Raw genomic sequence first — 22,992 nt, 5'->3', positions numbered from 1 at the left:
AGTGTAAAGAGTTTAGTTTTGACTAGAAATGAGACATTTTGACAAGAAATAAGACAAATATTCTTGGAAAGATTTTGAGTTTTTGCAGTGTGACATGTTACTAGAGTAAGAGTAAAAAAGTACTTGCTTTTAAAGGTACTTAAGTATCCAAAAGTACATGCTTTTAAATTGACTTTAAGTAAAAATAAGAGTAAGAGTAAATTTCTTATTTCTCACATCAATGAATTACTATAATTTTTTCTAAATGAATGTAAGGACCTTTTAACTCTTGTTTCTGAGAATTAACTCTTTGAAAGCAGCTGCACTGATGTGCTGCTTTTAGGGGTTAGGGTTTCCTTCTTTGACCAACACAGCTTGTGTCCAATAGGATTTTAGGAAAAAAAGAGAGCAGACCTGAAAGTAACGAGTACTTTTCAGCCTTCCTAGAAAGTAACTCCAGTAAAAGTAAAAAATATTTGTCTTGGAAATGTATTCAAGTAAGAATAATAAGTACCAAAGAAATCTAATACTCAAGTAAAGTACAAATCCTCTGGATATTTACTCAAGTACAGTACTCAAGTAAATTTACTCCGTTACTGTCCACCACTGTGTGTGTGTGTGTGTGTGTGTGTGTGTGTGTGTGTGTGTGTGTCTCTCACCTGTTTGACGTCTGCGAGTGTCGTCTCTCTCCGCCGCGCCGCCTTTATGCTCCTCAGGTGTTGTGATGTCATCGGAGGAGGGGGCGGGGCCGACCTGTGTCCGAAGGTCGCGGCCCGATCGGAGCTGTTGTCTCTTTTTATTGCTGTGTTGGTTGTTTTGCTTCCACGTCAACACAGTTCACACCAGGTGATACACACACACACACACACACACACACAGACACACACGCACGGCGACAGGTAGCTGGCCTCAGATCAGCTGCTGACGGAGCAACGGAACAAAAGTCCGTGAAACTCCCAGATCACTGGTCCAGAGTCAGAGTCCAGATCCCATCGCTGATTAATCCAATAGCACAACCCAAATAACTTCAGATAAGTCCAAACCAAGATAAGATAAATAAAATAAATATATTTCCATACAATAGTTTCCATTTTCCATACTTTTCCAGACCTGGAAATGTATAAAATCAAATTCCATACTTTCCATACTTGCGTAGGAACTCTGGTTTTATTTTGGTGGGTCACAGCTTTGGAGCGTGTTTGTTCAGGATCAATTGGAATGATTGACGGTCACATTGAGGCAGTGACATCATCATCAGACATCATGATTATTATTATAAATTGAGCAGAAGTTCATCAGACTGAGGCGGTGTCGACACGGAAACCATCTGAACAGAAAACGCTAAAGTGATGTGTTGTTGTTGTTGCGTTCTCACTTTTTATTTCGCGTTTTTGGGCTGGAAATCTGCGTGCACACGGTGACGCAAAAGTCTGTGGAATTCAATGTTGTGTGCACGCCAGGCGCCGAGGTGGCGGTGTGCAACACAACACACAACACCACCAAAAAGTCCACACGCCTGTGTACAACCCAGAATTTTGCGTTTTCACCCTTTACACGGGGACGCAACGGCGGGGCGTTTTTAAGATTTCCACTCTGGAGGGTGGTTTCACTTTTTTGCGATTTTAAGCCCCCAAAACGCCGTCGCCCCCTGTTTTATAACAACAGCTCAACACTGTGAGATGTAGCCATAGACTGTAAAAATAATGGACGTAGGCAGCACCCGTGACGTCACCCATTGGTTTGGGGGAGTCTGTTTTGTGCCGCTACTATGGGGATTTGAACCGCGCCATGTTGGATTCTACTTGCCATATTTGGAGAGGTGCGGCCGTTAGCCGACCGAGGGCCCGCCCACTGGCCTCGAAGCAGCGGTCTCCGGACCTGTTACTCAACGTTTCCGCGCCCTAATTGGCCAGAACTTTTAACCTAATAATAGTAAAATGGTAGAGTTGAAAAAAAAATCACCCCCCTCAGAGTGTGTGCGGGGGTAGAAACTATCGGTTGAGACTAAAAAAATAAAATGTACCAGGCTGTAAATATGTTTTTTTAAGCTGTAAAGTCGGCTATTTTAACATGGGGCTCGATTGGAGTTGCTCCCTTCTGGAGCCAGCCCCCAGTGGCAGCCGAGGGGATTGCAGTTTTTTGAACGCGGAAGTGAGCTTCACTTCTCAGACCGACAACTGCCCCCTTGGATGTAGCCTAGCTGCTATTGCTAACTAGCACCGAGTGTTGTAGCTCAACATTGTAAGATGTAGCCTAGCTGCTAATGCTAACTAGCACCGTGAGTGTTGTATAACAACAGCTCAACATTGTAAGATGTAGCCTTGCTGCTAATGCTAACTAGCACCGTGAGTGTTGTATAACAACAGCTCAACATTGTAAGATGTAGCCTAGCTGCTAATGCTAACTAGCACCGTGAGTGTTGTATAACAACAGCTCAACATTGTAAGATGTAGCCTAGCTGCTAATGCTAACTAGCACCGTGAGTGTTGTATAACAACAGCTCAACATTGTAAGATGTAGCCTAGTAGTGAGTGTTGTGTAACGGCAGAAAAAAACAAAAACATCTACGTCGATCATCCAACGGGGGCACAAGCCGAGTCACAGACACCCAATAGAGCGTTTGAGCCAGGTTTGTCCGCTTTCGCGTACCATATTCAAAGGGGGCGATGCAACATGGCCGCCTCCAGGAACCCAGTGATTTACTGCATCATAATGTAGCGGCTGTCTGCATTGTGTTGTCATAGAGATGCCTCAGGTGAGTCTCGAATCCCGGTTTCGCGAACCGCGGGCAATGATGCAAACCGCTTCGCCAAGAGGTCATTGACCACTTGGCGGTTGGGTTTGCACGTCTTTTTTTTTCTGGGTGAGTGAGTTTAAGTTCAGTACCGTTAACCGCCACAAGTTGTCACTTCACCTCACTGGTCGTCGTGACTGTTAGCGGCGACACCTCCGTTACACTGACGGCATCATAATGTCTAGAGATAACGACTGATTGAGTTATTGGTCTACAGGTGTTTTTAGTTCCTGTTTTATTTTGAAGGTCTGTGTCCTGTCTTCCTGTGTGCTCCCTGATGACCTAATGTGTCTCACCTGTCTGGTTGTTGCACCACCGGTGTCTTCTCTTGTGTCTTTAACCTCAGTGTCTCCTGCTCTGTCTTTCTACCAACGTTCCTCGGTCCTTGGTTTGGTTCTTTGAGTTGAACTTTGATCTTTAGCTCGTCCAGGACTTCGGCCTGTCGACCTTTTCATTGACACTTTGCGTTTTTCTTCCTTTGGACCCCCTGTTTCGTGTTTTACCTGTGTGGGTTTGATAAAAACCTTTCTGCTGCTCCCCCCGTGGTGTCTGTGTTTCCTGAACTCTAACATGAGTAGAAACAGGTGATTGTAATTGACAAGTGCAACGACTTGGTGGAGAAACATTCTGTCCTTTCCCAAAAGATTAAAGCATGAAAAGCAGTGTAATCTATTACCTTTAAGAAAAACATGACGTTACTATGAAACGGACTGTTATTTCGACTTCTTCTTTCTTTTCTTTTTTTTCGCGTTTTTGCCTTTATTTGATAGCACACAGTATATTTAGACAGGAAAGGGGGAGGCAGAGAGAGGGAGACAGACACGCAGGAAAGGTCCGCCAGACGCGGGATTCGAGTTACCACGACAACTTCAGTTTGTTTACAATCTAAATAAAGTTTCATGTGAAATGAACTCATTGAAGCTTCATTGTTTGTGCTCTTCATACATTGAGAGCCTTCTTACTTTCTCTTTCACCTGCTGGTTTAACAGTCTGGCAGTGAAGGACAGGAACTGTTTAAATAAAATTGTGAAAGTCTGCTCGAAAATTACTGGCACCCAACTTACTGACTTGAACTCCCTCTGGGAAAGACAAATGGCAGCATGCATCATTAATAATCATAATCATGTTCTGGCCTGTGAATTTACCTTGATGCCATCAGGACGACGTTACATGCAGCCTCTTAGGAAGACCAGTCGTTATTCTAGGTCTTTTGTGCCTTCTGCCATTAGTTTGTTGAATGCTCAGCTGGCTTGAAGCTGTAGTTTTTAGTACTGTTGTTGATAATGTGTTTTTACGTATATTGCCCTCTCATGTATTTATTATATTTTTTGTACTTTTATCTTACCTGGTCTCAATTTTGCACTGTCCTTGCACTTTCCTCCTCAATTGTATGTATGCTTGTGTATGTGATTATGGTGTGGCGGTCAGTTGTAGAAACAGAATTGCCCTATGGGATAAATAAAGTAATCCAACTCAACTCAACTGAACTTTATTTACAGCATTTATTGTTTTGTAAACAGTGAAACAGACACAGATTAATGACGAGGAGTCAGACGGGCGCTCTGATTGGTCCAGGAGTCAGACGGGCGCTCTGATTGGCTGTCAGTCCCGTCACTGCACCATCTGAGTGAAGGCGTCCCACAGGGCGTCCAGCTGCTCCTTCAGCTCCTCCCCGTACGGCGCCAGGTTCTGCTGCAGCGCTGCGGCGAGGGGCGTGGCCTCCTTCCTCAGCTGCTCCGCCTGCCGCTGCAGCGAGGCCGCCAGCTCGGTGGCGAGGGGCGTGGCCTCCTTCTCCACCGCCGCCAGCTGCTGCTCCACACGGGCCCTCAGGCGCTCGGCCTCCTGGCTGAGGCCCGACAGGAGGTCAGAGGTCGCGGGCGCCACCTTAGTCTGCAGGGCGTCGGTGAGCTTGTTGACGGCGTCGGTGCTCTGGGAGATCAGACTGCTGCTCACACACACACACACACACACACACACACACACACACACACACACACACACAAGGCAAGGCAATTTTATTTGTATAGCCCGTTTTTACAGTTTGTCTCAAAGGGCTTTACATGGCATTGTAACAACATCCTCTGTCCTTAGACCCCCCCACACACACACATCCTTGTAAATCTATCTTTGTCAGGACATGTCATTGACATAATGTATTCCCTGGCCTAGCCCCTTACCCTAACCTTAACCACCCAAAACAAATGCCTAAACTTAAAGGGACAACGAGGAGTTTGGTTATAAAAAAGTCTCATGTTAATGTGGATGAATCTACGTTACCACTTGTTAATGGGCCCATTTTCGATAAATATATCGTTTTGTCTCTATCGTTATTTTGTTATTATTAGTGGTGGTGGAAATGCTGGTTGAGCTGACCAGCGTCCTTACTTTCGGTTTCGCGGACGCTCTAGTTGCTAGTTAGCATTAGCAGCTAGGCTACAACGCCGCCGAATCGCCGTTTATGGTCAGAACTACAACGGAATCTCTGACTTGGTCAATTCTTGGTTAATTCTTGATGAATGAAAACATGAGTCCGTCTTGTGCCGGTCAAAGAATTTCACAGTGCGCGGAGGCTCATAAATGTAGTGTGAAAACGCTTCGCTTTTCCAAAACTCCTTGTTGTCCCTTTAACCATTACTCTAAACCTAATTTAAACGTAATTATAACCTAACGTCTTAAGTCTTAACCCTCAAACAGCCCTTGGAAAAAGTGAGGAGCTGCCAAAATGTCCTCACTTCCCAAAAATGTCCTCACTCTGTTGGTTAAAAACTCGTTCCGGTCCTCACAATGTAGCATGAACAAGAACACACACACAGTTTGAATAAGTCATGACAAAACATCATCATCTTCTTCAGGGCCGGAACTAAAATGTTATATTGGTGCCCTCTATTACACTGCAAAAATTCAAAATCTTTCCAAGAATATTTGTCTTATTTCTTGTCAAAATGTCAAAATGAACCTCTTTCCACTTTAAATAAGACTCATCACCTAAAAATTAAATAATTAACTTGTTTTTAGATAATTTTCACTTGTTTCAAACTCATTTTCACTTGAAATAAGTAGGAAAATCTGCCAGTGAAAGCAAGTTTTTTGTGCTTGTAATAAGAAAGAAAAACTTGCTCCACTATCAGATTTTTCTACTTATTTCAAGTGAAAATCTGCTTGAAAGAAGTAAAAAGTGTCTAAAAACAAGCTACTTTTTAATGTGATGAGTCTTATTTTAAGTAGAATGAGTTTAGTTTTGACTAGAAATAAGACAAATGTTCTTGGTAAGAGTTTGAGTTTTTTTGCAGTGTACTGCCAACAATACTGATTATTGATTATTTACAGTATAAACGTCATGATGTCATGATGAGTCAATATCTAACCCAACGTGTTTTTACTCATCTGTGGTTTTTAATCTGAAATGGAACCAGATTCAGCTGAAAGTGCAGCCGCAGGTCGATTTACACTCAATATTCAGAGTGATGTAGAACTGAGTGTGAAACTAAATGTTATTACAAGTAACAGAATAAACCAATAGACGACGTATTCACTGTAAACACCTCATCTGCTTTTCTATTACTGGTTTTAACCCCCTTTAACCCAATCTGTTCCCTCCCTCCTTCCTTCCTTCCTTCCTTCCTTCCTTCCTTCCTTCCTTCCTTCCTTCCTTCCTTCCCTTCATCCTTACTTCTTCTTTCCTTTTTGACCCAATTGACCCAATCTGTTCCCTCCCAGCTTTCCTTCCTTCTTCCTTCATCTTTCCCTTCGTCCTTCCTTCCTTCCTTCCTTCCTTCCTTCCTTCCTTCCTTCCTTCCTTCCTTCCTTCCTTCTTCCTTCCTTCCTTCCTTACTTCTTCCTTCCTTTTTGACCCAATCTGTTCCCTCCCAGATTTCCTTCCTTCTTCCTTCATCTTTCTTTCTTTCCTTCCTTCCTTCCTTCCTTCCTTCCTTCCTTCCTTCCTTCCTTCCTTCCTTCCTTCCTTCCTTCCCTTCATCCTTACTTCTTCCTCCCTTTTTGACCCAATTGACCCAATCTGTTCCCTCCCAGATTTCCTTCCTTCTTCCTTCATCTTTCCTTCCTTCCTTCCTTCCCTCCTTCCTTCCTTCTTCCTTCCTTTTTGACCCAATTGACCCAATCTGTTCCCTCCCAGATTTCCTTCCTTCTTCCTTCATCTTTCCTTCCTTCCTTCCTTCCCTCCTTCCTTCCTTCTTCCTTCCTTTTTGACCCAATTGACCCAATCTGTTCCCTCCCAGCTTTCCTTCCTTCTTCCTTCATTTTTCCCTTCGTCCTTCCTTCCTTCCTTCCTTGACCCAGGAGGAAACTCCTCTCTGATCTGCATCCTCCTCCTCCTCCTCCTCCTCCTCCTCCTCCTCCTCCTCAGTCTCTTACTTCACGTCCCTCCCCAGCTCCGACTCTCTGATCTGCCTCAGCGAGTCCTCCGCCGTCCTGGTTGCCTTGGCGACGTAGTCCCAGAAAGCGTCTTTGACCATGTCCACCTGAGGCTGGGGCGGGTCGCGCCGCGCCAGGTCGGCATGGCAACCTGAGGAGGAAGATGAGCAGAGGAGCAGTTTGGTTGTTTTTTCCAGATACAACAGACACACAATGAAAACAAAACAGCCAACAAGCTTTTAAAGGGATAGTTCAACATTTTGGCAAATTGGCCCATTGCCATAATCCCTATAGTCATAGCAGTAGGTTCGTTACCTTTAATTGTCGGTGGAAGCTATTTTTAGAACGGCGGAGCAGAGCCGCCAGCTGCTCAGAGCTACGCTACGGAGGCTCATGGGATTTCTTGGTTTGTTTTCCCTCATCAAACTCATCAAATACACAATCCAACAACTCCACAACGCTCTGGTGGACAAGTTGTGACCTGCACATTCACCACGCTATGAGATAATAACACAACGTTACCAGACAGAGTTGTTTTAGAGGGAAATGCAGAGACTGCTTGATGAAAAACTGTCCCTGAAGGCAACGCGCATCAGCAGTTTTGCATGAATTTACCTCTGACACACAAAACACCATCAAGACACTCTCCCTCAACAGTCCTGTCTCCATCTCTGCTGCACAGAGGTCAGAGGTCACATCTCTGAGTAGCTTCTCTCCCTGAATACTACCGGCTAGTTGACTGTGTTTCACTCTGCAGACGATATTGTGTACAGGTTTCAAGATCTTTAGTGTCGGTGCAGCGGCTCAGGAACAAGTCGCTCACACTTCTTCTATTCTACACAGCTAGAATTCTACACAATTCTACATTTATATTCTACACAACTTCAGTCACACGTTGATGTTGAAGATCACGAACACAGAACGAACCAGTGAAGGCGACGCAGACGAGCAGCAGCAGGAACCTCATGACGACTCTGGAAACAGAAGAAAGACTCAGTGATAACTCAGCAATATACAGTTTATATATATATATATATATATATAGTATATATATATATATATATATATATATATATATATATATATATATATATATATATATATATATAGTATATATATATATATATATATATATATATATATATATATATATATATATATAGTATATATATATAATGATAGATGTGATAATGCAGCTGAGTGTCTGACCTGCAGCAGCTGGTGAATCTGTGTGTGAGTCTCTACTCTGCTCTGTTTATATACAGCTCATCTATAGGTCAGTATCTATACAGGTCAGTGTGTGTGTGTGTGTGTGTGTGTGTGTGTGTGTGTGTGTGGAGGCTGAAGTCCGGCTGACTGTGTCGAGCTGTCAGAGTCTCGTCTGACGCAACTTCACATACGTGTTGTCTGTGTGACAGAGTTTGGACGGTCGTTGTCTCTGTGGTTCTGTCAATAAAGATTTGATCAAAGAGAAAAAACAAAACAAAATAAATCAGTGGTTTTATTTATTTATTTACTTCCTGTTTGTGTTTATTGTTAAAGTTGAACAAGATTCAGTTTGAGCTGATGAGACGTGTCATCAATAATCACCAATAATCATCAATAACAGTGAGTTTGATGCTTCATATTCATTAATAACTGTTGTGTTTATCATCCTGTTTCCCACTGTAGCAGCAGTGAAGGTGAAACAGAAACTAATATTGCAGTACATTTCCAGAAACTTTCCATCCATGGGATATTAAGTTGGGGAATTTTGGAAATATTATAAATTGGAAACCTTCCATGGGAATTATGGGAATTTATGGGAATGAACTGGAAATTGGGGGTAATTTAAACAAACTGTATCATACCAAACATAAATGTAAATTTATTTAGTTTTGTCATGAGCAGACATCCATGCAAAATAATACATTTGAAAAACATTTCAACAGATTTATTTGTGAGTAGAACTTTATCAAGTTTTAATTCTTGTATGAACAATCAATTCAGGAATGTTGAGTAAAATATTACCCCCCCTCCCCCACACTGTGTGCATGTGATTGAGGAATAGCATATAGATATTCAAGTGTAGTTGCATTAAATCTGGTTGTTTTAGCCAAGTTTATGCTACAATATATTTTCCCCAACTATATTTAAGTTCCCTGTATAAGGGCCAGTGTTGGGAACGTTACTTTTAAAAAGTAATTAGTTATAGTTACTAATTACTTCTCCCAAAAAGTAACTGAGTTAGTAACTCCACTACTTCACTATAATAGTAACTAGTTACCAGGGAAAGTAACTATTGCCTTTTTTTTAAGTTTAAATATGTCGAAGAATTTGGATTTTTTTTTCTCTCATTTTTAAATTGTATTTTATTGTTTTCATATATTTCACTGATCGCAATTATGGAATGCGAGTGTGTGTTTTATTGAAAGCGAGGCTGGTGTGCCTATGAAAATAGGTTACAGTGGGGTTTTTAAGTGCTGTGGCTACAAGCAAATCTCATATTGTCTCTGTACAAAGACAACAAAGACCTTTTTAAATGTGAAAACAGCGGAGACCTATTCAAGATTTGCGTTTAATAACAGGCGAAACATCGAAATTAATTTATTCATGGCCACATTAAGTGAAATTATTAACTTTACCGATTATCCATCTGATTATCTGTCCTGCTGCGAGCGCACAACAGGGTATCTGCGGATCCTTAAAAAGTCTTAAATTCATGTATCTAAAATTAAGGCCTTAAAAAGTATTAAATTTATTAGAAAATTCTAAGATGGTCTTAAATATATAATACACAGCATCATAAAATATGTATGCACTTAAACTTTTATATGAAATAACAGGGTATGCGCGCGGGGTCTTAAAAAGTCTAAAATGTGAAAATCTAAATTTTAGGTCTTAAAATGTCTTAAATTTGTTGAATTATTGTGTTCAAGTCTTAAATAATTTTAGACAGGTCTTACATTTTCTTATGCCCACCATGGGCGAGCATTTCACTCGCATTTGCCCCTAAAAAAAACAAACATGTGTGAACCGGAAAAATCACAAAAAGAAAGAGCACACGATTGGTCAAAAACTACAAATCCCACAATTATCTGGCCTCAACAATAACAGTAGTTAGTGTAAGTAAGGGAGAGTGGAGCTGTAGGTGAAAAGAGGAAACAACGCCACGTCTGGTCCTGTTCTATGTTGTTCGTTCACACCGTAACCGTTTATTCGTTACGTCCGCGGTGTAAAAGGCCGTGACGCAAAGACGCGATTAGGCGCGAGACGCGATTAGGCGCGAGACGCGGTATACGCGACTTTTTTTTTTTTGCGACGCTACACCCGATTCTTTTATGGCGACGGGACCTTCGCGTCTTCGTCCTTTTCATCGTGTTTGGTGGGAAGACCCACGAGGGGCTTCCCACCAAACACGAGGAACGCTTTTTTTTCGCTCGAGTTTATACGCGCGACCAAACGCGAGATACGCGAGAAATGCGATTTATCGCTCGTTTTGACTTTGTGTAAATTCGCGTCTTCACGAGCCCGCCCATTTTCACTACAACAACAACATTTCTGCTCTCACCAACCATGGTTGAGGTCACAACGCTGCTGTAGCTGCTCTGGAAGAGTTCCAGCTGATGAGCTACAGAGACTTTAGAGTCTAAAGGAGCAGTGCGTCGCTGTGTCGGACTGTTTGGATTTAATGAAGAAGCTGCACAGAGTCAGGTGAGCAGAAGCTCAGGACAAACACTTCGCTCCGGGACATAATGTAGCTACACCTCACATGTTCTTGTCTTTTACCTCAGGGAGATTAGTGTCTGTTTCCACTTTCCCTCCGATCTCGGCAGCTTCCCTCTGCTAGTTTGTGTGTGTGAGGCTAAACTGCGTGCGTGTGTGGTTTGTGTACAAACTGAACACTGCCTCTGATTGGCTTAGCATGAAACCTTACTCTGCCTCAACCAATCATCATCACTTATGCGGTTGTCTCGTCCCTCCCTCCTCCCCCCTCCCCTCACCAAAGGAGAGGAGGAAAAAACAACAACAGTTTAGCAGCTTCTGTGTCTGAGATGAGATGAGCCAAGTCGGAGGACAACGGCTTCACTGAGTAGTTTGTAAGGGCCGTCCTTCAATTTTGTAAATTTCAGATTTATTCCCATGGAAAGTTTCCAACTTTGAAAATTCCTGGAATTCTGCAACCCTGTTTATCACTGATCAGATCAATAACCATCTGAGAGTTTCACAGTGACTGTTTACTGCACAGTTAGATCAATCAATCAATCAATCAATCAATCAATCAATCAATCAATCAATCAATCAATCAGGACTTACATACCATAGTTTTCCATGTGAACTTCTCCTGGTGGCGTTTTCAAACTCTCACTTTCACATGTCAAAGTGTTCGTCAGTGATGTCATCAGTGTTGTCATCACCTGAGAGGACGTGGCGACGACAGACGACCTCTGACCTCCAGCTGCTCTATAACAACCCAGAGCAGCAGCAGCTCGTTGTCAAGGGAGACAGTATCATTATTATATTTTATTTCATTATTTATTGTCTTTTATTTTCTTCACTCTAAATCTGTGTCTATCATTGTTCCTATGTTATATTTATTATTATTTTTATTGAACTGTTTTCTGACACAACTCTTGATCAGAAGTGTTCAGATGATGAACAGCTGTAAAACCGGTCAGAGAAACGTTTATGTCACTTTCCTGTTGTCAGAGTCCAGAGTTTCACCTTTAACCTGTCAATGGAAACAGCAGCTGGACTTTATCTACATTTCAGAAATATCAATTTTATTTTATGAAAACCTGTGATGGAAACGCGCACACACACCCACACACACACACACACTCCTATGACATCGCACCACATATTTATTTCATTTTATTAAATAAAACTGGATGAACTGAGCTCTTTGTGTGAGTGTGGTTTCTACCCGGCAACAACAGAGGCTGAGATCTCTGCTCTGATTGGTCGACTGCTCTGAGTGACGAGGACCAGACTGGTTTAGTAGAAATGGATTTTATCGTTCAGAGGTAAATATTATTTATATACAGACTGTTCATGATGATGGAGGGAACATAAACAAGGCGACAGAACCAGTGATGAGTGGAGGAGGATGATGGAGCGGCGGTGGCGCCTCCTGCTGGACGACGTTACAGTAAAAAAAGACAAAGAATAAAAACCAAAACAAACCAACAACAGAGTCAGTAACGAGTGTGTGTGAACCGATCACTTCCTGTCACACACACACACACACACACCGACCAATCAGGACGATCGGAAGAGTCGTTAAGAGTTGATGAGTCATCGTTTGTGACCAGACGCAGCTTCACACAGCTGGACAGTCTGAGGAGGGATAGAGTCCAGGTCCAGGTCCAGGTCCAGGTCCAGGTTCGAGTCCAGGTCCAGGTTTTAGCCGATGGTGACTCCGAAGCCGCACTGGAACTTGTTCTTGTGGTGGTTGAGGAAGGAGCAGAGCACCAGAGAGAGAGGAAGAGGAAGCAGCTTCTTCTCCAACGTGGCTCCGACCACCCAGTTACTGTCCACGGACCCTGGAACAGAGCAGAGACCAGAACCGAGACCAGAACCACAACTATTAATCTAATAATCGGTTTGAGTTGTTTTTTTTAAAGAAAAAAAAAGTCAAAATTCTCTGATTTCAGCTTCTTAGATGTGAATATTTCTGGTTTCTTTGTTCCTTTATGACAGTAAACTGAGTCTGAATCTCTTTTATTAGGGTCTCTTTTCATTTTCTACTTTATTTTAATTTTGCTTATTCATTTTCTCCCCTAGCTCAGACCACTACTTAAAAGGGATAGTTCAACATTTTAGAAAATTGGCCCATTGCCATAATCCCTATAGTCATAGCAGTAGGTCTGTTACCTTTAATTGTCGGTGCAAGCAGTTTTTAGAACGGAGGAGCTGAGCGGCAAGCTGCTCAGAGCTACTAATGGGCTAATGGGAGGTAAATGCAGAGACTGCTTGATGAAAAACTGTCCCTGAAGGCAACGCGCATCAGCGGTTTTGCATGAATTTCCCTCTAAAACAACTCTGTGTGGTAACGTTGTGTTATTATCTCATAGCGTGGTGAATGTGCAGGTCACAACTTGTCCACCAGAGCGTTGTGGAGTTGTTGGATTGTGTATTTGATGAGTTTGATGAGGGAAACCAAGAAATCCCATGAGCCTCCGTAGCGTAGCTCTGAGCAGCTCACGGCTCTGCTCCGCTGTTCTAAAAATAGCTTGCACCGACAATTAAAGGTAACGAACCTACTGCTATGACTATAGGGATTACTGTATGGCAATGGGCCAATTTGAAAAAACGTTGAACTATCCCTTTATGATACGCAGTGTTTCCTCAGTTCCTGCTCTACGTGGGTGTTGGGGGGGGGGTTAACATATATAGAAACACAGTGTGATTGATAGACTCTGCGTGGTGGTGGTGGTCATGGTAACAGGTGTGAGGTCTGACCTTTGAACAGCAGGTTGGCCTTGGGGACGTCCAGCTGGTACCCGAACGACACGCTGGTGTCCTGCATCCTGGAGCTGGCCTCGAACTCCACACCCAGCTGCAGCTGTGGGGGTCAGAGGTCAGATGATGAGGGGAGGAGGAAGAGGAGGAGAAGAGGAGGAGGAGACAAGGAGGAGGAAGAGGAGAAGAGGTGGAGGAGGAGGAAGAGGAGGAGACGAGGAGAAGAAGAGGAGAAGGAAGAGGAGGAGAAGAGAAAGAGGAGGAGAAGAGGAAGAGGAGAAGAGGAGGAGGAGGAGGAGGAGAGGAAGAGGAGGAGGGGAGGAGAAGAGGGGGAGGAGAAGAGGAGGAGACGAGGAGAAGAAGAGGAGAAGGAAGAGGAGGAGAAGAGGAAGAGGAGAAGAGGAGGAGTAGGAAGAGGAGGAGAAGAGGAGGAGACGAGAAAGAGGAGGAGAAGAGGAAGAGGAGAAGAGGAGGAGGAGGAGGAGAGGAAGAGGAGGAGAAGAGGAAGAGGAGAAGAGGAGGAGAGGAAGAGGAGATGAGGAGGAGGGGAGGGAGAGGAGGAGAAGAGGAGGAGAGGATGAGAGGATGAGACAAGGAGGAAGAGGAGGAGAGGAAGAGGAGAAGAGGAGGAGGAGGAAGAGGAGAAGAGGAGGAGACGAGGAGGAGGGGAGGAAGAGGAGGAGAAGAGGAAGAGGAGAAGAGGAGGATACGAGGAGGAGAAGAGGATGAGGAGGAAGAGGAGGAGGAGGAGAGAAGAAGGAAGAGGAGGAAGAGGAGAAGAGGTCGTTACCTGGTCGTTGGCTTTGTGGTAGTAGGAGGCGTGAGCCCCCGCTGAGCCCAGCGTCATGGTGGCGATGTAGTTGCTGCCTGTGGAGAGAGGAGGAGGGAGGGGAGGGGGGGTTAGTGAGGGAGGGGGGTCTATTGGTCCAAACTCCCCCTTCATCTTTCTTTCTTTTTTGTGTCATTGTTGTGTGAGCTACTGGACTAATTTGAATTTCCCTGCTAGGGATGAATAAAGTATTCTCTATTCTACTGTACTCTACCTGACTGACACTCACCTGTGTACCTGCCCACTAGTGACATCACTGCCCCCTCCTCTCCTGGCCGACGGTGGTAAACCAGCTCCCCCCCCAGGGCCAGGGAGGGGGTGACGGACTGGAGGTAGTGGCTCACTACGATACCTGGGGGGGGAAGAGGAGGACAAGAGGGGGAGGAGAGGAAGAAGAGGAGAAAAGGGGGAGGAGAAGAGGAGGAGGAGAAGAGGAAGAGGAGAAAGAGGAGAAAAAGAGAAGAGGATGAGACAAGGAGGAGGAAGAGGAAAAGAGGAGGAGGAAGAGGAGGAAGAGGAGAAGGGGAGGAGGAGAGGAAAAGAAGAAGAGGAGGAGGAGAGGAAGAGGAGGAGAGGAGAAGGAAGAGGAGAAGAGGATGAGGCAAGGAGGAGGAAGAGGAGAAGAGGAGGAGAGGAGGAGGAGAAGAGGAGGAAGAGGAGAGGAGGAGGAAAAGAAGAGGGTGAGACAAGGAGGAGGAAGAAGAGAAGAAGAGGAGGAGGAGAAGAAGAGGAGGAAGAGGAGAAGGATGGGAGGATGAGACAAGGAGGAGGAAGAGGAGAAGAGGAGAGGAGGAGAGGAGGAAGAGGAGGAAGAGGAGGAAGTATTCAGATTCAGATTTAATGTTAAGTCCCTAAAGAGGCATTTTAAATTTATGACTATTTTACTTTCCCACAAAAAAGCTGTTTGTTAAAAACACGAATACTATTTTTCCCTCATTGAAAAATCCAGAGTCTATGAATATTCATGAGTATGCAAATGAGCCATGACTTGGTTTATGGGGACTTTGATATTTGAATAATTATATTTGATGACTTAAATATCAAAGGGTGACTGATTATTACTGATTGTGTGTGTTACTGATTATTATGGTCTGTCCCTGTGTGTGTGTGTGTGGGGGGTGTGGCCTACCGGAGCCGACCGTGACATCAGGGTTGCCCAGGGTGACGGTGGCGGTGAAGTCGTCTCCTCTGAACTCAGCGTCTCCCTGCCAGTTCACAAACTTGTTCTGCTGCGTCTGCAACAGGGGTCACGGTTACACACCGAGTACACACACTGATACACACACACACACACACACTGATACACACACACACACTGATACACACACACACACTGATACACACACTCAGACAGCTGTGTGAGACAGGTGTGTTACCTGGAAGGCGAGCTTGGAGCGCACCCTGCTGGACAGCTGGTGGATGATCTGAGCGTTGAGGCTGCCGCTGTTGTCCATGTCTCCCACCATGACCGGGAAGAACTGGAGGGGGGGGGGGGGGGGGGGGGAGAAGAGAGGAGGAGGAGGAGGAGGAGAGGGGGAGGAGGAGAGGAGAAGAGAAGAGGAGGAGAGGTGGAGAAGAGGAGGAGGAGGAGGAGAGGAGTATGAGGAGAAGAGGGGGAGGAGGAGGAGGAGGAGAAGAGGTGGAGGAGGAGGAGGAGAAGAGGAGGAGGAAGAAGAGGAGGAGGAAGAGGGGGAGGAGGAGGAAAGGAGAAGAGGTGGAGGAGAGGAGGAGGAGGTGGGGAGGAGAGGAGGGGAGGAGGGAGAGGAGAGGAGGAGAAAAGGAGAAGAGGGGGAGGAAGAGAAGAGGATGATGAGCAGAGGAGGAGGAGGAGAAGAGGGGGAGGAGGAGAGGAGAAGAGGGGGAGGAAGAGGAGAACAGGAGGAGGAGAAGAGGAAGAGGAGGGGGAGGAGAAGAGGAGGAGGAAGAGGTGAAGAGGAGAAGGAAGAGGAGAAGGAGGAGAGAAGGAAGAGGAGAAGAGGGGGAGGAAGAACTGTTAACACAACACACACACTAACCACCTGGCTCCATATGAAGGATGAAGATCGTGTGTCATGTGTCATGTGAAGGTCATGTGACCGTGTCTCTCTCACCTCAGCTGGACCCGTCTGACTGGAGCCGACGTACGTGGATCCAAAGCGGTAGGTGGAGTCGCCGGTGGTGCTGAGCAGAACCGTGTGGTTCACCTGCAACCAGGAGGAGAACATCAGCCGCACTGGCCTATCATAACTAAGGGTGTTTTCACACCTGCAGTGTTAGTGCGCACTAAATTTGGTCCAGTTTGGGTCAGTGTGAAAGCAAATCGCACTCTAATGCACCAAAACTAGTGCGGCCTGAGGAGGTGGTCTCGGTTCGACTCCAGCTGAACTCTGGTGCACACTAGTTTAGGTGTGAAAGCAACCGCACTCTGGTGCGAGCCAACTGCCAGGCGAACTCAACACGTTTGAGCTAAAGGGGCTCCCGTAGTCGTTGACAACGGGTTAACGCAGCAGAGAGACCGCCCGGTGCTCCGGTGCTGCGGAGCTCTGTCCCCTAAACGAAGCAGCAGCAGCGGGGCAGCCGGTCGGTGCGTGTCCGCTGAGTCCACTCAGACACCGGACAGGTCGGCGGGTCCGTCCCTCGGGTCCGTCCCTCGGGTCCGCGGAGCAGCTGATTACCGAGCTGCAGCAGCAGAGGTCCGCCGTGTTTAACGTTTAACCGGGAACTAACGGGACCGAGCTGGGTGAACGCAACCGGAAACCAGCCGGAAGTAGCAAACAGAGTTAAACATGCAAACAATATAGAAATAAATGACAGAGCTACTAACAACCGGCCCTACTGGAGTCTCCATCATTAAAGTTTTATCAATCAGCGCTTCCAGGTTTCAACCGGTAGTCATGGAGACATGACGTTCTCCGAGTTTGGTCCCGAGTGACAAAAAGCAGGTGTGAACGCAACCGCACTAACTGAAAAATGAAACAATGTATCATTTTAACACGTGTGAAAACACCCTAAATATTGGTGAAATGAAGGAGTTTCTCTGCAGATAATGTGTTATTTAGAGGCTGCGTTCTGCTGCCCTGTAGACTCCATTATATGGATATACGCGGCTCTCGGCCGGAGCTAATTTCACCACAACGACTTGTAATGACACCAAAGTTATCTGGGTGAGGAAATGATCGGATTTTATGCTAGAAATAAAAGGTCCAGGTTGTAAAAAATGGTAATTATCCTTTAAACAACACTGATGTCAGGTTCTTATTTTTATAACAGCTGCCACTTGTCAAGTTCTACCAGGTGTTAATGAATGGAGTAATAACTCTCCTGATGCACTTGTTTTATGTCTGATTCTACTGATTCTTTTCTTTTATAATGGAAGACGTTGTTAGTTTTGCATTCAAGTGACAGTTAGTCTTTTACATGAGTGACTTTTTGTAGATTTTTTGCCGTTGTACCGAACCGTGACGGACCGTGTTACAGCCCTAATCAATGCTGTAGGAACTGATAATCATTCATGTAGGAGCTAATGATCAATACTGTAGCAGCTCTAGTGGTTCTTACCTGGAAGTGGTTGCTGAGGCCTTTGTTGACGACGAGCCGGACTCCCTCCATCTGCATAGGGAAGACCTCTGAGGAGGAGGAGGAGAAGGAGGGGAAGGAAGAGGAGGAGTAGGAGGAAGAGGAGGAGGAGGTGAGTGACAAGACAAGTTTTGGAATTAACACCACTGAATACATTTCAATAAAATAATTCTGACTTTTTAATCTCATATTTTATATTATTTCTTTTATCTCATATTCTTCTATTTCAGTTTTGTCGTTTTTATTTAAGCTTCGTTCACTTTTACATCATGATGCAGTTCAGAACCTCCTGATGGATTCTGGTCCATGTTCATGTTCTGGACCACAGAAGAGGAGGAGAGGAGGAGGAGGAGATAAGGAGGATGAGGGGAGGAGAAGAGGAGAAGGAGGAGTAGAAGAGGAGGAGGAGAAGAGGAGGATGAGGAGGAGAGGAAAAGGAGGTGAGGAGGAAAGGAGGAGTAGAAGAGGAGGAGGAGGAGAGGAGAAGAGGATGAGGTGAGGAGGATGAAAGGAGGAGGAGAAGAGGATGGGACAAGGAGGAGGAGGAGAGGAGAAGAGGATGAGACAAGGAGGAGGAGGAGGAGGAGAGGAGGAGAAGAGGAAGAGGTGAGGAGGAAAGGAGGAGAAGAAGAGGGCAGGGTTTCCGCTACATGTAATTGATCGTGGCGCACCGCCACGGCAAAATAAAAGCCGCCACACCTTCAGAATGATGATTTTTTTTTTTTTTTTTAATGTTAAAACAATGTAAAGCAGGTTTTCCACTAGGGGTTGCACAGACTAGTCCCCTGCTCCACAATGACGTTTTGAGCTTGACGTCGACTAGTCGCTGATCATGTAACATAGGCTACAAGAGTAGCGGCTTGAAACAACAGCTGAGTGGCTGAATGAAAAAAATACGAGCGCCGTCAAGCTGGATAGAACGAGCGCGTACCAGACAGGAAGTCGGGCACAGAAAAGCCGAGAGAATCCGGTCAATTTTCAAAATAAAATAAATGATGATTAAGTTTGCTTGTCCGTCTATAAATATTTGTCAGTTGCGTCTGCACACAAGACACACATCCGTATACAGCGCTAGAGACAGACGTGTGTGTGTGGAAAACCGAGTAGCCTACAGACGGGTCAATGTTTGACCGGCGCGGAGAGAGAGAGCAGGAGAAACTGCCGCTTCCGCGGGCAGTGTGTCCGGGCTGCCGGCAATTTAAAAAAAAAACTCCGCTCATATCGACAGCTTTACGTCGCGCACAACAACAACAGCAGCAACCAACCAGGAAAAACTAAAACTGTGAGTAAAACTGTGACTGAGCAGGACTGTGATGGTGACGAGGCCTGTGTGTCGTTTTCCTCCCTAATTGTTTAATGAACAGTAGCTACAGTATTTTCTTTTGCACCTGTAGCTATATGTTACAAAAAAACAAACTGATTTACAGCTTGTTGTTTATAAAGCTGCTGTTCTGTGGACTAATTTCTGTGCGTGAGCTGTCAATCAGTGAATACAGATTGTTGCAGAGCATTTCCCTCCTCCTGGGATTTTAGTTATGATGGGAAAAATATGAATGATGTCATCAGCGACTAGTCGACGATCCGGTCTCGCGCGAACCCCCCCCCCCCCCCCCCCCCCCCCGTCAATCAGACCACCCTCGCCGCCACTCTTTAAAAAAATCCTGGCGGAAACACTGGAGGGGGAGGAGAAGAGGAGAAGGAGGAGATAAGGAGGATGAGGTGAGGAGGAGAAGAGGAGAAGGAAGAGAAGAGGAGGATGAGGAGAGGAGGAGGAGGAGACAAGGAGGATGAGGGGAGGAAGAGGAGAAGAGGAGGAAGAGGAGAAGAGGATGAGACAAGGAGGATGAAAGGAGGAGAAGAGGAGAAGAGGAAGAGACGAGGAGGAGAAGAGGAGGAGAGGAGAAGAGGAGGACGAGGAGACGAGGATGAGACAAGGAGGAAGAAGAGGAGGAGAAGAGGAAAGATGAGGAGGATGAGGGGAGGATGAAAGGAGGAGAAGAGGAGAAGAGGAAGAGACGAAGAGGATGAGGAGAGGATGAGGAGGAGGAGAGGAAGAGATGAGGAGGAAGAAGAGGAGAAGAGGGGGAAGAGGAGGAGGGGGAGGAGGAGGAAGAAGAGGGGGAAGACCTGGTTCTGGTCTCTAACTGATCTTCACTCTGACGTGTGAACATGATGTCACTCAGATCAAAGGTTTGTCCCCCCAGGTGTGTGTGTGTGTGTGTGTGTGTGTGTGTGTGTGTGTGTGTGTGTGTGTGTGTGTGTGTGTGTGTCTGTGTCTGTGTGTGTGTGTGTGTGTGTGTGTGTGTGTGTGTGTGTGTCTGTGTGTGCTCACCTTTACATTTGCGGTGACACTCGTCGAAGGCCCCCGGGTTGGGGAGGGGGGGCTCTGAGTCCTGCCCCTGCCCGGGCGTCGCCACGGACGACGGGAGGACCGACGACACCGGGGGCATCCCGAAGCCCGGGGGCATCGACAGGGGGGAGGGGGAGGTGGAGGTGGAGGGGGAGGGGGGGCCGCCCGAGGCCGCGGGAGGGGCGGGGCTGGGGGAACTGGCAGCCAACACACTGCCCATACTGAGGAGGGGGGGGGCAGAAACAGGTTGATGACTCATCATAACCATCACATGACTCAGCAATAATGTTAAACATGACAGAACAAACTCTATTAAACGGTACATAATAATAATACGGTAAATACAAGGGATTATGTCTGTTATAATGATATATAACAGCTCAAAAAAATAAAGGGAACATTTAAACAACACATCTTAGATCTCAATTAATGAAATGTTGCAGTTTAAAATCGTTATTCTATATATAGTAGAGTGTGTTGAAAACAAAATAACATAAAAATGATCAATATAAATCAAAATTATCATCCCAGGTTGATTTCACATGGGTGTGATATACTTGATATACAGCTTACACTGCTCATCCCATAATAATCACATGTGTTTAACATGTGGATCAGTGTGTTCTGATTATGTCTGTTATAATGATATATAACTGCTAAAAAAAAATAAAGGGAACACTTAAACAACACATTGTAACTCCAAGTATATCACACCTGTGTGAAATCAACCTGGGATGATAATTTTGATTTACATTGATCATTTTTATGTTATTTTGTTTTCAACACACTCTACTATATATAGAATAACGATTTTAAACTGCAACATTTCATTAATTGAGATCTAAGATGTGTTGTTTAAGTGTTCCCTTTATTTTTTTTAGCAGTTATATATCATTATAACTCAGACATAATCAGAACACACTGATCCACATGTTAAACACATGTGATTATTATGGGATGAGCAGTGTAAGCTGATATTAACTCAAAACTCTTCATCCTCTGTGACCGATCAGAGCTGATCAATCAACCAATAACAGATCAGCTGGTCTGAGTCGGTCGCCATGGAGACGATGAAGCTAAAACTCTGATTAATGTTATTATGATGTTGAGAGAGGACAGCCAGCTTCTTCATCATCATCATCAGAGGTTAGGAGCAGCCGGAGGAGGAGGAGCAGCAGGAAGAGCAGGAGGAAGAGGAAGAGGAGCCAGAGGAAGAGGAGCAGGAGGAAGAAGAAGAGGAGCAGCAGGAGGAAGAGGAGCAGGAGGAAGAGGAAGGAGGAGGAAGAGGAGCAAGAGGAAGAAGGAGGAGGAAGAAGAAGAGGAGCAGCAGGAGGAAGAGGAGCAGGAGGAAGAAGGAGGAGGAAGAGGAGCAGGAGGAAGTGGAGGAAGGAGGAGCAGCAGGAGGAAGAAGAAGGAGGAAGAGGAGCAGGAGGAAGAAGGAGGAGGAAGAGGAGCAGGAGGAAGTGGAGGAAGGAGGAGCAGCAGGAGGAAGAAGAAGGAGGAGCAGTGTCCCTTTAACCTTTCACCTCCTCCACCTTCATTCATCTGAAGGAGAAACAGGAGGAGGAGGAGGAGGAGCAGACAGGTGGAGGTGACCCTCCCGGCTGCCGTACCCTGACACCTCCTCCTCCTCCTGCTCTACTTGTTCCTCCTGTTTAATGGATGTGAAGGTGTTAGCTTAGCTTAGCATAGCTCCTCCAGCAGCTATGGCTAATGGCTAACAGCTAGCAGCTATTAGCGGCTAACAGCTAACAGCTAACTGGCACCAATCAGAGCAGCGCGGGAACAGACATGAGCTCGTGAAGCAGCAGCAGCAGCAGCAGCACGCGCACCCGGTCCCGGTGAGAAGAGCCGTTTTACCGGAGCTACCGGGGCTAACGGGGCTAACGGAGCTAACGGAGCTACTCACGTTGTTTCCAGAGGACGATGCAGCCGGAAGCTGATTCACTGGCACCACAGAAGAAGAAGAAGGAGAAGGGAAAGGGGGGCGGGGCCATGTGCGTAACGCGTCACATGGCCCCGCCCCCTTTTCCCTCTCAACGCGCTCTGATTGGACGACGGGGCCACGGGCCGCGGAGATGATTGGCAGAAAACAAACCGTCAGTCGTTTCATCTCGGGCTGACGAGTCGAGGGGCGTGGCTTAGGAGCGATGACGTATGCTGCTGCCCGAATGCCATTGGCTGACTGGAGTGAGGTCAGCGGGGACGAGAAATCCCGAGCTCACTGATTGGCGGAGAGCGCAGACGTCATCGCGCAGGGGGGCGGGGCATAAAAATGTTGATATGAGAAAATCCTCAAGGTCAAAAGGCAGCGACACACACACAGATACACACACTGTGTCTATTTATAACTTTAACACATCTCTGATTGTTGCTGTTGAAATGGTTTTATAGATTTTTCAACTAGAGAATGCATTTCCTGAAGGAAATACGGGTGAATGCTGAAAGCTGGAAGCTGAATGAGCTGATTACAATGTTGAAACAATGCTGAATTAAGTTAAGAAACTGAAGAAACAATCTTGAAAATATGAAGAGTATGAAATGGTTGGAAATTACTTGAATTGTTGAAGATCAGAATGAAGAAATTGAAAGTCTGAAGTCTACTTAGATTTACTTAAAACTGACAGTTTGAAAACATTTTTGAACCATTACTAATGTAGATTAAACAAT

The 22,992-nt window shown here is 45.5% G+C and overlaps 2 protein-coding genes across 2 annotated transcripts; both read right to left on the bottom strand.

Moving 5' to 3' along the window:
- Positions 1-4,355: 4,355 nt before the first annotated feature.
- apoa4a (apolipoprotein A-IV a) lies at positions 4,356-8,114 on the bottom strand. The gene is made up of 3 exons (XM_083981730.1): positions 8,072-8,114; positions 7,145-7,295; positions 4,356-4,718 (listed from the first exon to the last, which is right to left on the bottom strand). Exons 1-3 carry the CDS (start codon positions 8,109-8,111, stop codon positions 4,385-4,387), a joined length of 525 nt encoding a protein of 174 aa, XP_083837856.1. The 5' UTR covers positions 8,112-8,114; the 3' UTR covers positions 4,356-4,384.
- Positions 8,115-12,130: 4,016 nt separating this feature from the next.
- On the bottom strand, positions 12,131-22,255 carry tomm40l (translocase of outer mitochondrial membrane 40 homolog, like). Its single transcript, XM_083982512.1, has 10 exons — positions 22,232-22,255; positions 20,305-20,543; positions 17,955-18,022; positions 16,508-16,600; positions 15,794-15,895; positions 15,547-15,652; positions 14,647-14,769; positions 14,379-14,455; positions 13,589-13,691; positions 12,131-12,669 (listed from the first exon to the last, which is right to left on the bottom strand). The coding sequence occupies exons 2-10, from the start codon at positions 20,540-20,542 to the stop codon at positions 12,530-12,532; spliced, it is 1,050 nt and encodes a 349-aa protein (XP_083838638.1). The 5' UTR covers position 20,543; positions 22,232-22,255; the 3' UTR covers positions 12,131-12,529.
- Positions 22,256-22,992: the final 737 nt, after the last annotated feature.

This window comes from Trachurus trachurus (assembly GCF_905171665.1).
Source record: "Trachurus trachurus genome assembly, chromosome: 11".
NCBI classification, from domain to species: domain Eukaryota; kingdom Metazoa; phylum Chordata; class Actinopteri; order Carangiformes; family Carangidae; genus Trachurus; species Trachurus trachurus.
This window is presented reverse-complemented; position numbering and strand designations above follow the sequence as displayed.

Bases quoted from the DNA above. Each gene is read 5' to 3' on its own strand.
- apoa4a (XM_083981730.1), bottom strand. From the start codon at position 8,111: ATGAGGTTCCTGCTGCTGCTCGTCTGCGTCGCCTTCACTG. The intron at 7,296-8,071 runs GTTCGTTCTGTG...CTTCCTCCTCAG, and splicing joins CGTCTGCGTCGCCTTCACTG to GTTGCCATGCCGACCTGGCG. The intron at 4,719-7,144 runs GTAAGAGACTGA...GTGTGTGAGCAG, and splicing joins GAGCTGGGGAGGGACGTGAA to CAGTCTGATCTCCCAGAGCA.
- tomm40l (XM_083982512.1), bottom strand. From the start codon at position 20,542: ATGGGCAGTGTGTTGGCTGCCAGTTCCCCCAGCCCCGCCCCTCCCGCG. The intron at 15,653-15,793 runs GTAACACACCTG...CCCCTGTTGCAG, and splicing joins GCTCCAAGCTCGCCTTCCAG to ACGCAGCAGAACAAGTTTGT. The intron at 13,692-14,378 runs GTAACGACCTCT...TGACCCCCACAG, and splicing joins ACCACAAAGCCAACGACCAG to CTGCAGCTGGGTGTGGAGTT.